Consider the following 14,316-nt stretch of genomic DNA (forward strand, 5'->3'; position numbering starts at 1 on the left):
TAATATTTTTATATTCCTTTGGTACGATATATATATTTACATATATATGTTTATTTAAATTATAACGGCAACTGAGTTAACAAAATAGCTGATTCAAACAATAAAAACTTAAACAAGCCACTCAAACAATTGCTTATTGATATATAAAGAATTTATATAAAATAATTGATAATTCCGAGTATTTGTAAGTATTATATTTTATTTAATTGCCAGTTCTTAAGGTTGGCAACTCTTTACACGGTGTATTGCATTTTTACGGATATTTCCAAGTTTGTTGTTCACTGCGGGACTTAAATACAGATTTTGATTTCAGCATGGAGCAAATGGACGTGGACGTAGAAGTAACTCCTAAATCAGCCATAATGGCTGGTCCAGGTACTGTACTATCTGTAACAATATCATTGCATCCATTGGTCATAATGAATATCTCTGAGCACTGGACACGCATAAGAGCACAATCTGGGGAAATAACACAAGTTTATGGTGCACTGATTGGCAAAGAAAAAGGCCGCAACATTGAAGTAATGAACTCGTTTGAATTAAAAGTGGATAATGTGGGTGATGATGTTATCATAAATTTAGACTACTATAACACAAAAGAGCAGCAATACAAAAAGGTTTGTTTTTAGCGTAATATAATTACTGAAGTACAAGTTTAATTTTATTGCAGGTTTTCAGTGATTTGGATTTTATTGGTTGGTATACAACAGGTGAAGCACCTACTGAGAGAGACCTAAAAATACAAAAGCAAATTGCCAACATTAATGAATGTCCCATTATGTTACAATTAAATCCGTTATCGCGTAGTGTAGAGCAGTTACCACTTAAACTTTATGAAACTGTAATTGATTTGATTAATGGCGAAGCTACTATGCTTTTTGTTCCTTTAACATATACATTAGCAACAGAAGAGGCTGAACGTATAGGCGTAGATCATGTAGCCCGTATGTCTACTAATGAGACTGGCGAAAAGTCAGTTGTAGCTGAACAATTGGTCGCAACTGGTAGTGCCATTAAAATGTTAAGTAAACGTATTAAAATTATACTTAAATATGTAAAAGATGTCAACGCTGGTAAATTGCCGGTTGATCATGAGATTTTACGTGACATCTATGCACTAAGTCACCGCTTGCCTGTTATGCAAGATGAAGCCTTTCATAAAGAATTTTATACACAGTGCAACGACGTCATACTTATAAGTTATTTGGGTACACTTACAAAAGGTTGCAATGATATGAACAATTTCATCAATAAGTTTAATATACTATATGACCGCCAAGGCTCTGGTAGGCGTATGCGCGGTTTGTACTATTGAAATTAATAATTATATTGTTTAAGATATCAAGTTACTAATTAAATAAATAAATTCTTTGTATCTGCCATGAGCAACTTTTTAACATATGTGTAAAATACACGATTAAAATACAACACAAAAAGTATATTCTTATGTCTATCTATCTTACCATACATTATTTTAAACTTTTAAACACTAAATATAACATTTTTTTACGAATACTCTGCCTATATGTTGCGAACGTATATAAGTCTTCAAATCAAGAAACGAAGATTTAAAATACAGTGAATTTTAGTATAACACAAGTTTAGTTTCTATAGTTGTGTATATAAATTCATTGCCAAATTTGATCTATGATCGATCGAGGTAAAACAGGCAGTACTATATTTTGAGTTCTAACGAATAAAAGTCAACATCAACGAATGTTAACATATTTGTGACTGTTGCCCTCCCATAACTACAGACGTATTTTTGATTTGCAGTCCTTGCGAGTGCGGCTCCAATAGAATTTATGAGTGGCACTTCCTTAACGCCAATTTATCTTTGAAAAGTTTTGTTTAATGTAGTGTTCTCAATTTTTCTGGTAGGTTGCTTATTACGACTCTTTGTTTTATTGTTTGCATTTAGTAGTTAAAATAAATGGTACTAGTCCATTAAAACAACTTTAAAGAAGTTTTTATTAGTACTAAGCCTAGTATTTTATGATTATTTCCAAAATTTTAGTAACTCTTTTTTTTTCTCCGTTGTTTCATACAATATTATCTTACAATCTATATCAATTTCCATATTATAACCAAATACATACAACACATTTTGTAAAATAACAAAGTTTAATTGCAAATATTTTAAAATAATTTTTATACACTGAAGTACTTCTTATACAAGTTAATATTAATACAAATGCACAACACATTAGACTAAAAACAATTATAATGAAATTATCAAATACTTCCATACTTAAATCTAAATAGGCAAATAAGAATAAGAAGATTTACACATAATAATTTTAATTAGTTATTTTGCACTTGCGCCAATCATTTTCAGATTTCTATAGAATGTCATAATTAAAAGTCTCAATGATTATAATCATCTAGTTTAATAGAAGTGTATTGTTGTAAAAACTCTATTTCTAGAGGATGCATTTCTTTAGCTGGTATAACTAATGAGTGTAATGGTCCGCCGAGATCAGCATTGCTCATATCACGTAGTGTGGAAACCATAATTTGTTGCGTGTCGTGTCCAACTCTAGCTAAACCTACACATAATGATTGTTCATTTAAAATGGTATTACGTTCCAGCGCATCCTTTTTATCGACAATCGTTAATATTTGTTGTGCAGCTTCAGCGACAGTCATAAAACGAGGTGGCATGTATTCTTTACGTTTTCGCATTAATGATTCCAAGGTGGGTTCTTTGACTTTTATGTCAAGCAGGCAGAGTGTATGCATATTATGAAGTCTATTTAATTTGATTTTATCATAAAAACTATCAGGTTTCCAGGTTTCATCCCAATAAGGTATCGAAACAGTTTCACCAAATTTGTACAATTGTAGGCCACAACAGCCAATTGCATTTATAATCGATGCATTATGTATTACTTTATAGGGAATTTTCTTCTCCTTAGCTCGCAATATAAAATCTGTATGCGTAGTAGCTCCGAATGGATCACCCACTACTAAGAGCGCTACATCTTCTTCAGCAGCACCAGCAAGTATATCATCTGCACCTTGCTCTACAAGGTCGCGGTCAGCTAGCAAAATTGGCTTACCATAAAAAGCTTCCTGAAAATTAAATTCAAAAATAAAATTAAATACAAACATTTATATAGCATTTAATGGTATACAACCAATTCCTCTTTTGGACACCCCAAAATTGATGTATACATTTCCAAGTAAACACGACTGCAAGCTTTTACAATTTCAAGGCCTTTTACTGTAATGTCCTTAGGATCGCCCAAACCCAAACCAATTAAGTAAAACATTTTTGTATGTATATTATTAACCTTCAAAATACTTTAAATATTTGTTTTGTACTTAAGGACTTTAGAAAAAACACTTGTTTAAACAAATTCGCCGGCGAATTTGTTTATGGACTATTAATGTTTGTAAACAATGTAATTTATATAAATTTCATTAAAGTAATTAAACTATTCTGTTGCTAATGGCGCTCGCTTTAATATTTATGCAAAATTTTTATTTGATTACTTTACAATATTAGCAGAGAGACACGTGCTGGCGCTGACTTGGATGGATGCTTGTTGCTTCTTCGTGTTTTTTGTTGTTTAAAAATCGAGTTAAGCGAAAATTGTGTGAATATAAAATTGCAAAAGAAAGACAACGTCAAATATTTTCAGGGTCATATGTAAAGGTTGCCAGCTCTTAATATATATATATAATATTTATAACAGTTTGAGAAGCATTGAATTTGTATAAAAAATGTATACATGAAGCCAAACTTTCCGAAGCAGCAGTTTTAATTAATAAATTATTTTCGTCCGCATCTATTACGAAGAACTCATATTTAAAGATATAGTAATTGGCTGTCATTTTGATTTTACGGATTTTGAATATTTATGTATAAAAAACTATAACAAAATTTGTAAATATTTGCGGTATTCAATCTAAAAACTCATACAGTTAGTAATTGAAAATCTTATTTAGCAATATTTTTAAAGAAAGCCAACAATGAATTATTGCAAAGCAAGACAAAGGTTTCAAAATAAAGGAAGTAATGCGGTAACGAGTATACTAACAAAAAAGAGAAAAATTAAGAAAAAAAATATATATTTCTCATTAACTGTTTTATAAGTATTTAGTACCTGTTTTTTGTACTAATTACTTATACTATTTAATAACTTAATAAATAATAAAATTGCTTCATAAAAGTTTGACAATACAAAGAAATTCAATACATATAAAACAAAAAGCAGATTTCTCCACTTATATATAAAAAATCTTGAAAATCTTAATCCACTATAAGATTCCATATACATTTTTTTTTAACGAGTATACTAACAAAAAAGAGAAAAATTAAGAAAAAAAATATAAAACTGTTTTAAATTGTTTTATAAGTATTTAGGACTTGTTTTTTGTACTAATTACTTATACTATTTAATAACTTAATAAATAATAAAATTGCTTCATAAAAGTTTGACAATACAAAGAAATTCAATACATATAAAACAAAAACCAGTTTTCTCCACTTATATATAAAAAATCTTAAGAACCTTAATCCACTATAAGATTCCATATATTTTTTTTATTTTAGTCTTCGAATTATAATTTTGAGAATCCGTTTTGAAATCAGCTAATGAGACAGAATCTACTTTTGTGTATTATTACAGATATTCAGCAAAGGAAACTGTGATGATATATAGATTTTAAATTTATTCCATAAAAACTGCTATTTCTCTATATTTTTTTAGATGTACACATGTATGTCATCAAATATTCTATTTAATAGTGTATTCACACGGCACAAGTAATAATAATTTGACTCTCGTTTTGCTTCGCTAAAAATCTTGTTCACAAAGCAAATCTTAATTTTATCTTAATTTTGTTTTCTATATTTGTTTTTGTAATTGCTTTCAATAATGAAAATCTTGTTGTGTTTTACTTTAGTTTATGAAAATTATTCATCATATCGCTACACAATTTTATTATAATGAATAAAATGATTTTAATTTCAATTCGATTTTTTATAAATTATATTTCGGTTATAACTTCGTAGTCTTAGTGAATTCTGACAGTAATTTTAACTCAATTCTGTAAAAACTTAGTCGAACAAGCCGCTGAGTAAATTAAAATCAAAATAACAATTGCTTCTGATGTGTGAATAAGCTATAAAACAATCAATGAAATGATTTTGTTATAAAGTATTTCTGCTGTCTTGAAGACACTTATTGAAATTAAATCTATTAGGATTAGTTTAGTATTTAGTATACCAGAATCCACAATAATGAAATTTTCTATTACGAAATCTAGATTGTTGCTTGATATCTGGTTTTTTTTTGTTAGATCAACGCAAAACGTCAGTTAATTGCTGTTGCAGAATTACTATCAATAAACTCACTAAGTATTATAAAAAATACATTTATTTATTTAAAAAAATTTTGTAAAACTAATATTTGTTTTAAAGAAAGATAAAATAATTGTATAGTAACTTCTTCTATCATCTATTTAAACATAATATTTACTATTTCTAGTATATATCTCCACCTCTTTGAACATAATTTACTGCTACTAGTACATATCGCCTCTTAACATAATTTTACCTGTTCGACTTACTGAGAAATACTCACTTCTTAGTAGTTGTTGTGAAATTCAAAGCTTCCTCATCTGATATAACATTATGTAAAACAAGTAACAATTAATAAAAAAATCAAGAAAAATCATTTAATTTTTAGTCATACTAACCTGATATTATAATTGTTATTATGTGTTGTAGATAATAATTATGTTTATGTGAGCCGTGAAGACCACTTAATGCAACATATGTACACTTTCGAAATTAAGTAAGCACTACTCACTTTTATTATTGTAATTCACTTAATTAAACAAAATAAAAAAAAATGCAATCTGTATAAACAATGTATTAATAAATGTTACCCTAGAGCAAATTAAAAATATAATCATAAGGAGCGTGTAATAGATAAAAGATTCGTTTATTTACACTTTTAAGGTTTTTACGAAATACTAGTATGTTACTTAAATTAAAATTCGAAAGATGCACATTGTTGGTGTAGAAAATACTAAATAAAACAGATAAAAATATTTAAACGTCTAAAAATTATTTAAGTTCATTAGCCAAATTTATTTATGTACGTATATAGTATATATAATGCTTTTACTTTCAATATGCTAATTTACAAACGTACTTGCCTAAAAGAAATTTGCAAATTCTACGTCATCACACCTAAAAATATTTAATAAAACATGGGAAATTATAACGAAAATTACAAAGAAGGTATTAGTTTTTAATATGTTTGTATCAGTGCCTTGGTTTAATTACTCTGTTACTTAGTTTTGTTAACCATAATAAACCTGATCTAGTTTATTTATTTGTTAAGTTGCCATACAATAAATTCGTACGGCATACTTAGCACTTTACTAAGGTAAAACGTATATATGTACAAAAGTTAACTATAAATATATATGAGATATATAGTTTGAAAGATAACTTTTTTCATTTCATTTAAAGTACTTTAGTGCTTAGTGTATGTATATATAATATACATATTAATACTAATAGCATATCCTGATAGTTTACCACGATCAATATAAAATTGTTGTTCTGAATTAATCAAATTAAGTAAATATGATGCAAGTCGAGGGATTTTAACAAGATTGGACCCTTACATACAAAAAGAAAATAAAAATATACAAAAAAATTTAATGCTAAACAAATAAAAACGCTCTGAAATTTCTTAGGGATTTTTTGCATTGCACTTATTTATTATTTTTGTTTAAAAGTTTTCATATTTATTTATCAAACATTTTATAAAATTTTCACAATGGTAATAATTAATTTACCTAATTTTTATCCAATTTACCCTGCTCGAAATTCTGGTAAATACCAACATTCGCTGCCATACTTCCATAATTTACTATTTTCCTCAATTTACTCGAACTCACAAACGGTCTTAGTCGCAAATATACAAATTAAAAATATAGCAATCAATACAGTTAATAACATATACTCACTGATTTATAATATTTGAACGTTTGGTTCTACTTTATTCATAGCAAGAAATCATTCTAACTTTTGTGATGCTGATTTATCGTTTGTGATACTTATCAACGCAATATCGTTAAATGAAGGATAGTATTTTTTAAGAAAAAAATAATAATTACACTTACTTTTTATGATTATACTTTCAGTATTATTTCAGTAGTTCTCTAATTCAAACAAACACAGTTACACTATGATATATAACACACAACTGTAAGCAACTACACATATACCAATATAAATATATCAGATATCAATTGTAAACTTTTTACGTTAACTTCAACAACCTAACGATATTAATTTATTGCTATTAATTGGTATAACATAATAATTCATTGTATTATGTTAAGCTTTTTTAATTGTAAATTTTGTTTATCTAACGTAATTAGCAAAAAATTTCGGTTTTTAAAAAGCTTTTCCGTCACTACATATAATAAAATAATTTTTGCATAATTATATTATATTTTTATAATAATATTTAAATAGCATGAAGTTTTTCTTTTAAAATTCAAACATCATAATAACTGTTCATAAATGTAGGGCTCTTATGGTATCGTCATAACCGACAAGTAACGTATTTTTGGTTATTAAAAAGTCTTTCATGGTGTTTTTACACCTATTATGGCCAAAAAATAACTAACATAAGATTTTTTAAAAAAATTTTTAACAATTACTTTGTTAGTGACTTTGGACAGAGATGGGAGTGAACTTGAAAATATATCAGAAATAATTTTTTTATAAAGTACAAAAAATTTCAAATAGATTTCCGACATACCTAATAGTGGCTTTTCATAATGATACTGTACAAATTCATCTGGTTTACTATTTATTTCAGCTGTACATCCATTATTCGCATATCTTATGAATATAATTTAAATATGGATAATACAACAACTCAGACAATTTTGCGAGACATACAGAATGCATTTAAAACAGTTACGAATAATACGGAAAATATTTACAAAATTGTGCCGAATATGTATAATATAACAGATATATATAATCATCGAACTCTCATATTTAAAATACCAGATCAACGAAATGGATATTCTATGTTATATATGAGTCGCAATAATCTTATGGAGCCTGTATTTCCAAATCTCTCCACGCAATATATGAGCGATATGAAGAAGAAGATTCATAGATTTAAGCAGACAATTATTGTGAACAACAAAGATATTACCAGCGGAGTCGTTATAAAAGCAGGTGAGAATGAACCATTGGCAATAGAGCATACACAAAAAAATGATTGGAGCATTTTTGGATTAGACGGTTGGACAGGAGAATTGTCATCTCCAGTTAATTCTGCAACAAACTCAAAGTAATTAATTTAAATTTTATGTATTATATGCAATCGGAGTAATACGTTTATTCTTTAAGAAATGATGAATACCCTGCAGTTGAGATCTTAAATAATTTTACATCCGAAGATATAAAAGTTGGTCCTGATTTGATTAACGAGAGTAAATATAGTGACGATCCTTACAATCTATCCAAAATGAAGCTAGAAGATTCTAACATTTATATAGCTCGCGCAAATGACCCTTTTGGTTATTCCACTAAATGGGAGTTTCGGTAAATTCAATCAAAATTTATAAATATATTTCATAACTTTGCTTATTTATTAAAATATTATAAACTATTTTTATAATTAAGTCTTTGTCTTAGTCACATTTTACCTTACTTATATTCTATATATTATTTTGTCATAAAATAATTCAATATAATATTACTTATGTTTATAGTAACAATACCGCAAACAGCTTCGTGGATCCAAATGAAAGAAATAAATCTGTTGAACGCTTTAAGCGTGACGTTATCGAGCTTTACTCTATGATAAAATGTTCAACTGGCTGTGATCCACTTATTTATAAGGGGTATGGCTGCTACTGTGGCTTTTTGGGTTCCGGTATACCAGTAAATGGAGTTGATCGCTGCTGTAAGATTCATGACAAATGTTACGAACAAAGTAACTGTATTTCGTACTTAGAATATTTTGTACCTTACGTTTGGAAATGTTATCGTGGGAAGCCTTTATGTGCTATCGATCATGGTGAATGGGGTGGTCCACAATCTTGTGCATCACGGCTATGTTATTGTGATTTGCGGTTAACACGTTGTTTGAAACAGTTTACATGTCCACGACGTAGAGCTGTCTGCCGTTCATCTACTGCACGGCAATTACAAAATTTACTTTTTGCCAAATAAAAATATAGAATATAAATAAAATCTAATTACTATTATTTTATGCTAATAATATACGTAATACTTTACTTAAGTAATACGCAGACTTTTTCTAGTCGAACTAGTGCGATTTTTACTAATGCTAGTTTTTGAGTCCTTCTCAGTTTTTATTTTTATTTCTGCATTTAGAAAATTTTGCATTGTTCTGCATTCTTCCTTAAAAGCCACTGCTGCCTTAAATACGGTACTATTGATTTTCGAACACATAATCACATTTTGACACATCATTACCAAACCGAGTTGTAAATCACTAATATTACGTATAACACCGGTTTCAACATTTTTTTTTAACATTTGTAAATTAAATGGTTTATGTATACTTTTTCCATTCATTTCTGCTATAGCATTCTGTACAATAGCCAAATTTTTATTTGTTTGTAAGACGTTAATTATAGTCATCAACGGCTTCTTTGAAGATCTGGTCTCGCGTTCTTCCCGATCACTTGATGCCGGTGAATTAGGAAAACTATCCATGGCTTTTGTAGAAGAATATCGACGTCGTTGTTTTATTGGTATCGATGATATTGATGCAATTGAATTTTCATCTTCTATCTTGGGTTCTGTTTTCGACGAACTTCCACGACGTGATTGAGTTGAAATTTTTTGCATAACTGCTATTCTGTCATCTTTACGTGTTGTAGTACTAACATCGGTTGTTGACGACTCTTCGTCAGTGTCAATTGATATTACTGGTAAAGTCGATAAAGTCTCTGTTTCTTGAGTTTCGATTGTTGCTGGTAGTTCTTCCGTGTTATCACTAGTGACAGATAAAGATGTTTTTTCTAAAAAAAAAAGAAAAAGTATAAATTTTGCAAACATTTTCTTTTGCTTAATGTTATTACCTGTTATTAGATCATTTGCTTGTACTGCATTTTCTGTTTGCTCTTTTGTTTCCTCCACTGAAATGTCTTCTTTTTTTATTGACAACATATGCTTTACGCCATTGGAGTCATCATCATCTGTTGGTATGATAATTACATCTGAACTCTGGCTTTCGGGTGAATCAGTAGTTGTTACTAGTTTTTTGTTGTCTTCAAATGTAATCGAATCGCTTACATTATTTTGTAGTAACTCTTCTTTGCATTCTTTGCTCTTTTCTGTATCTTCTTCATTTTTTACATCCAAATTTGGTATTTTGTTGTTTTCTATTTTTTCGCTATCAGTTTTTTCTTTGAATAATTTATTTGCATGTAAACTATTTGTGGTTTGTATTTGATCTTTTGCTTCTTGTGAGGCGACTGAAGCTAAAGGTATGTTGTCGATTGAATCATCACTGGATGAACGTACATCAATTTTATGTTCAATTTTCTTTTCACTTGTTTCAACATCGACTCTATTCTTAACCACATCATCTTTTAAATTTGATTCGTTTTCCACTTCGACATCGACGTCATTTGCAATAAGATTGTCAATTTCTGGTTTTTCTTCTTCATCAACATCATCTTTCATTTCTAGAGTAGGTTCAACTGTTGGCTCTTGGCTACTATCACCAACAACTTTCAAAAAATCATCTTCTTCATCGATCACAGCAGAAACATCTATATCCATTTCTTCAATGGTCCCAATATGTTTGAAAACTTCCATTAATTGCTGTTCTTCAATAGGGTCCGTTTCATCGACTTCGACTGTTGTTGAGGAGCCATTTGCATTAGTAATTTGTGGTTCTACTGCACCTTTTTCAATGTCCATTGGAACTATGTCATGGTTGACATCACTTGCTGTAGTTTGATCTATTTTTTTAGGTTGAGGTACGTTGTTATTGTTCTTAAGCTCCGTTTTTGGGCTCAATGTATTTTTTAATGTCATTGCTGATTTATTTTTTTCTAATAACATGGATAATGTTGGTGCAGATTGTGAAGGACTAAGTAAATTCTGTGGTGTATTAATAATGACAGTTCCTGAATCAACAGGCGGACCGCTGATGGGTCGCGTTAACATTTGGACGGCTTCATGTGCTGGCACATGACTTTTAAGCGTAAGAACTGGTTGGTTTGGGTTAGGAATAGAGCCACTAGTAAGCAATGTAGTAATTGTTGGAGCAGTATTTCGTGCTGATACGGGGCTACTATTGGTCATGCCTGAGTTAGGTGATTTTAATAGTGACGAAAGTAGTGGTGATGGAGCAATTTGTGGTTGCTGTGCGGATGTTGTATGAATACTAGTTGAAATTGGTTTACTTGAAACTACTATTTCTTCGACATCCATATCAACAGCGGTCGTGTCTGGTTCAGGTTTATGTACAACAATACCTGGAGGAGTAGTTTGCCAGTTACGTATCGCTTCTCTTCTTTTTTGGTCTCTTTCTCGCATTTGATTTTCTAATTTCATTTCCTCAATACGTTTCGCGTCTTTTTTCTGATTAATAAATACCCAAATTTTCATCCTCTCCTCTTCCGTAGCATTATTTGAAGCAAGAATTTTTCTATATTCATGTATTTGAGCGTACTCTTCCTGCTGTCGCCGCATGTCAACTTGCACAACTACCATATGTTCGTCGGTCAGTTTACGTTTTGCCGCATCGACTTTAGCGTAATCTATGTTCTCTATTTCCATAGTGGGACAGTTACTCAAACCCATTCGAAGTAAAATCTCAGTGTATTGCAATTGACATTGCGTTGGTGAAAACCAGTCATCCGGCCTTTTAATTTTTTTGCCGCAATAATCTTTTACCTTTTTGCTAACAGTGCTCCAGTCTTGTCCTACATTTATCGACATCGTGGAAACCAACACAAGTTTCTCCCGTAATGTCCAATTATCCAGCGGTTCATGGTTGACATTAAAAGGCTCCATTGAACATAGATAATAGTTTTTATGCACAACAAATTGTTAAATTCACCAACCGTCTCAACACAAATCAATTTTAGTTAGTAATGATTTCAGCTACACTCCCATGAGGAACACAAAACGTTCAGCACACAACAACAGGGTTGACTGCCTTCTTACATTTTGCTTTGTGTTCATGTTTTATCATCACTCATGCTTTACTATGTTTGATGCAGTAAACAACAAATTTTGTAGAGTACATTGTTTCATCTTCGTTGAATGCTTTATATATTTAAAATAAATAATGTAATTTATATGATTGTTTTGTAAAATTAGATAAAAAAAAAACATTTTAATATTTTAGTTAGTTCTTAATAATTTTATACAGTAATTGCAAAAGAATGAAAATTTGCTATTCAATAATCTTTAACTATATATAATAATTAATCTTATAATAATATTACCCACATGATATCGTTGTGTCCATAAAATCTCTATTTTTAAAAAACAAAACAATAGGTAAAAACTTATTATATAACGACTTACAGAGTTCGGTCTGAATATCTCTATTAAAAATGGCTACTTAGAAGATTCCACAGAAATTTTCAAGTTGAATATGAGTTTTGATATTATCCTTTTTATCTGTTGCTGGTAGAATAATTTATTAATAACTACTTTACCCGGTGAACTTTTGGAGTTCAAAATCATTAACGACTAAATTTTCACGGATGGTAAAAAAATACTCAAGATATGCAAATTGTTAACAATAATGGTTATGGTTATGCTGCAAACACAATGAGCACGAGACGAGGTTTATAAAAGACAACGTTGTGCGTTTAATTGTACGAAATAAATTATTTTGCCAAATAAATTATAAATTATAAATAAAATAAATTATTGTCCCATCGATTTTTCAAGGATTTAGTTTTGTTGAAAAATAATAAAATTAATTAGATGATAAACTTTTTAGTTCAATTTTTTATACTATGTTTACACTTACATTTATGATTATGATGTCATAAAATAAGCTAACAGTTGTTAGAGTTTAGACTGTTATATTTAACTAATTTTTATTTTTTTTTTTTTGATAAGCATATAGGTATAAGTTATAAATTTTATACGGAATCGTTATAAAATGCCAGCAAAGATGTGCGAGTTAATGCCGTACTTTCTTTTTAAATCATTGACTAAGTGAATGCTGTATCGAAACACCTCAATATGTCAATTACGATTGTATGTTTTGATAAAAATAAAGAGAAATAAAGCCGTGGATCAAAATTAGTTTCGAACAAAAATAAAAACAATTCGTAGACACAAATGTAGAAATAAATTAATTTATCTGTATATTTATTTTTTTGCTCAAACCTCCAGTTTTCTCAACCAAACTGGAGCTTTGTCTCTGTCGTGCCCTCGGAACCAAATCATGGTGACAAAGCCATGACCTCAGTATATTGTGGAACGACAATACCCGGATAGAGTGGTGGCTAACCACTGAAAAAGTATCACCGGAGAAAATATAGATATAAAAGTATATATAAACTATACTTAGCCATACCAAAGAAACTTTCTAGGATTTGTTTAGGTAAAAAAATAAGTCTATAAGATACTATGTTCCTATACTTTTGTTTTTAGTATATATTATAAGGTTTACAGTACTTAAAAAGCAAAACTACTGCATTGAACCCTTGAACTATAATACTTTATATATATATACATATATATATTCTAACATAATGCCTAGCTTACAATATATCAAATGGTAAGACTAGACTAATATAAATGATATTTAATAAAAAAACAATAAAGTCCATATTATTTGTTATATAATGAAATCTCTTAATGTACAAGTGACACATATTCTACATATCTACTGAAACTCTGTGTTCAGGCTCAGTGGGCGGTTTTAAATCAAAGCAAACGATAGAATCGCTGCAAATGTGGCACAAATTTTAAAAGAAGCGAACAATTGCACATCATTAATTAATATGTGTTTAGTTTGTTTGGTGCATTGAGACGACTTAAGAAGATGTTAGCTTCCTTAAGGAAGTAATGAGTTTTACTTCCACATTCTAGAGTTTTCTTTTCAAAATAAATAAAAAATACTTAAAACTATTACTCCACATATTACATAAAAAACACTTCCTCTCGGTTTATTTATTTTGATGTCTATATTTTTATTGCGAGTGAATAAGTAAAAATATGATTGTATTTTTTTAGAGTTAAAGAAAAAGATGTGATCGTTAAGCAAACAAGCACTTGTCTTTATAAGTGCCTTCCTTTCATAA

At 29.3% G+C, this 14,316-nt stretch overlaps 5 protein-coding genes across 6 annotated transcripts in view; 2 read left to right on the forward strand and 3 right to left on the reverse strand.

Annotated features, from left to right (window-relative positions):
* LOC119680000 (WD repeat-containing protein 20) overlaps positions 1–14,316 on the reverse strand; it is a 106,155-nt gene that overhangs the window by 70,944 nt on the left and 20,895 nt on the right. The gene's annotated exons all lie outside the window — the stretch shown is intronic.
* On the forward strand, positions 233–1,441 carry LOC119680010 (COP9 signalosome complex subunit 6-like). The gene is made up of 2 exons (XM_038092621.1): positions 233–617; positions 671–1,441. Exons 1-2 carry the CDS (start codon positions 315–317, stop codon positions 1,313–1,315), a joined length of 948 nt encoding a protein of 315 aa, XP_037948549.1. The 5' UTR covers positions 233–314; the 3' UTR covers positions 1,316–1,441.
* On the reverse strand, positions 2,181–3,621 carry LOC119680011 (diphthine methyl ester synthase-like). Its single transcript, XM_038092622.1, has 2 exons — positions 3,141–3,621; positions 2,181–3,075 (listed from the first exon to the last, which is right to left on the reverse strand). The coding sequence occupies exons 1-2, from the start codon at positions 3,273–3,275 to the stop codon at positions 2,368–2,370; spliced, it is 843 nt and encodes a 280-aa protein (XP_037948550.1). The 5' UTR covers positions 3,276–3,621; the 3' UTR covers positions 2,181–2,367.
* On the forward strand, positions 7,888–9,256 carry LOC119680009. The gene is made up of 3 exons (XM_038092620.1): positions 7,888–8,345; positions 8,405–8,599; positions 8,770–9,256. The coding sequence occupies exons 1-3, from the start codon at positions 7,903–7,905 to the stop codon at positions 9,230–9,232; spliced, it is 1,101 nt and encodes a 366-aa protein (XP_037948548.1). The 5' UTR covers positions 7,888–7,902; the 3' UTR covers positions 9,233–9,256.
* Positions 9,128–12,166, reverse strand: LOC119679999 (bromodomain-containing protein 8). 2 transcript variants are annotated; one of them, XM_038092603.1, is made up of 3 exons: positions 10,111–12,166; positions 9,299–10,050; positions 9,128–9,217 (listed from the first exon to the last, which is right to left on the reverse strand). In XM_038092603.1, exons 1-2 carry the CDS (start codon positions 12,056–12,058, stop codon positions 9,299–9,301), a joined length of 2,700 nt encoding a protein of 899 aa, XP_037948531.1. In that variant the 5' UTR covers positions 12,059–12,166; the 3' UTR covers positions 9,128–9,217. The 2 variants fall into 2 exon arrangements, with proteins under 2 accessions (XP_037948531.1, XP_037948532.1); XM_038092604.1 differs by lacking the exon at positions 9,128–9,217 and having other exon boundaries at positions 9,275–10,050; positions 10,111–12,128.

The sequence above is a fragment of the Teleopsis dalmanni genome, chromosome 2 (assembly GCF_002237135.1).
Source record: "Teleopsis dalmanni isolate 2A chromosome 2, ASM223713v2, whole genome shotgun sequence".
Taxonomy (NCBI): domain Eukaryota; kingdom Metazoa; phylum Arthropoda; class Insecta; order Diptera; family Diopsidae; genus Teleopsis; species Teleopsis dalmanni.

Excerpts from the sequence above, each read along its gene's own strand:
- LOC119680010 (XM_038092621.1), top strand. The coding sequence starts at position 315 with ATGGAGCAAATGGACGTGGACGTAGAAGTAACTCCTAAATCAGCCATA. Across the intron at positions 618-670 it reads AAGAGCAGCAATACAAAAAG|GTTTTCAGTGATTTGGATTT; the intron begins GTTTGTTTTTAG and ends ATTTTATTGCAG.
- LOC119680009 (XM_038092620.1), top strand. The coding sequence starts at position 7,903 with ATGGATAATACAACAACTCAGACAATTTTGCGAGACATACAGAATGCA. Across the intron at positions 8,346-8,404 it reads AATTCTGCAACAAACTCAAA|AAATGATGAATACCCTGCAG; the intron begins GTAATTAATTTA and ends TTATTCTTTAAG. Across the intron at positions 8,600-8,769 it reads TCCACTAAATGGGAGTTTCG|TAACAATACCGCAAACAGCT; the intron begins GTAAATTCAATC and ends TTATGTTTATAG.
- LOC119679999 (XM_038092603.1), bottom strand. The coding sequence starts at position 12,058 with ATGGAGCCTTTTAATGTCAACCATGAACCGCTGGATAATTGGACATTA. Across the intron at positions 10,051-10,110 it reads AGCAAATGATCTAATAACAG|AAAAAACATCTTTATCTGTC; the intron begins GTAATAACATTA and ends TTTTTTTTTTAG.
- LOC119680011 (XM_038092622.1), bottom strand. The coding sequence starts at position 3,275 with ATGTTTTACTTAATTGGTTTGGGTTTGGGCGATCCTAAGGACATTACA. Across the intron at positions 3,076-3,140 it reads GGTGTCCAAAAGAGGAATTG|GAAGCTTTTTATGGTAAGCC; the intron begins GTTGTATACCAT and ends TTTAATTTTCAG.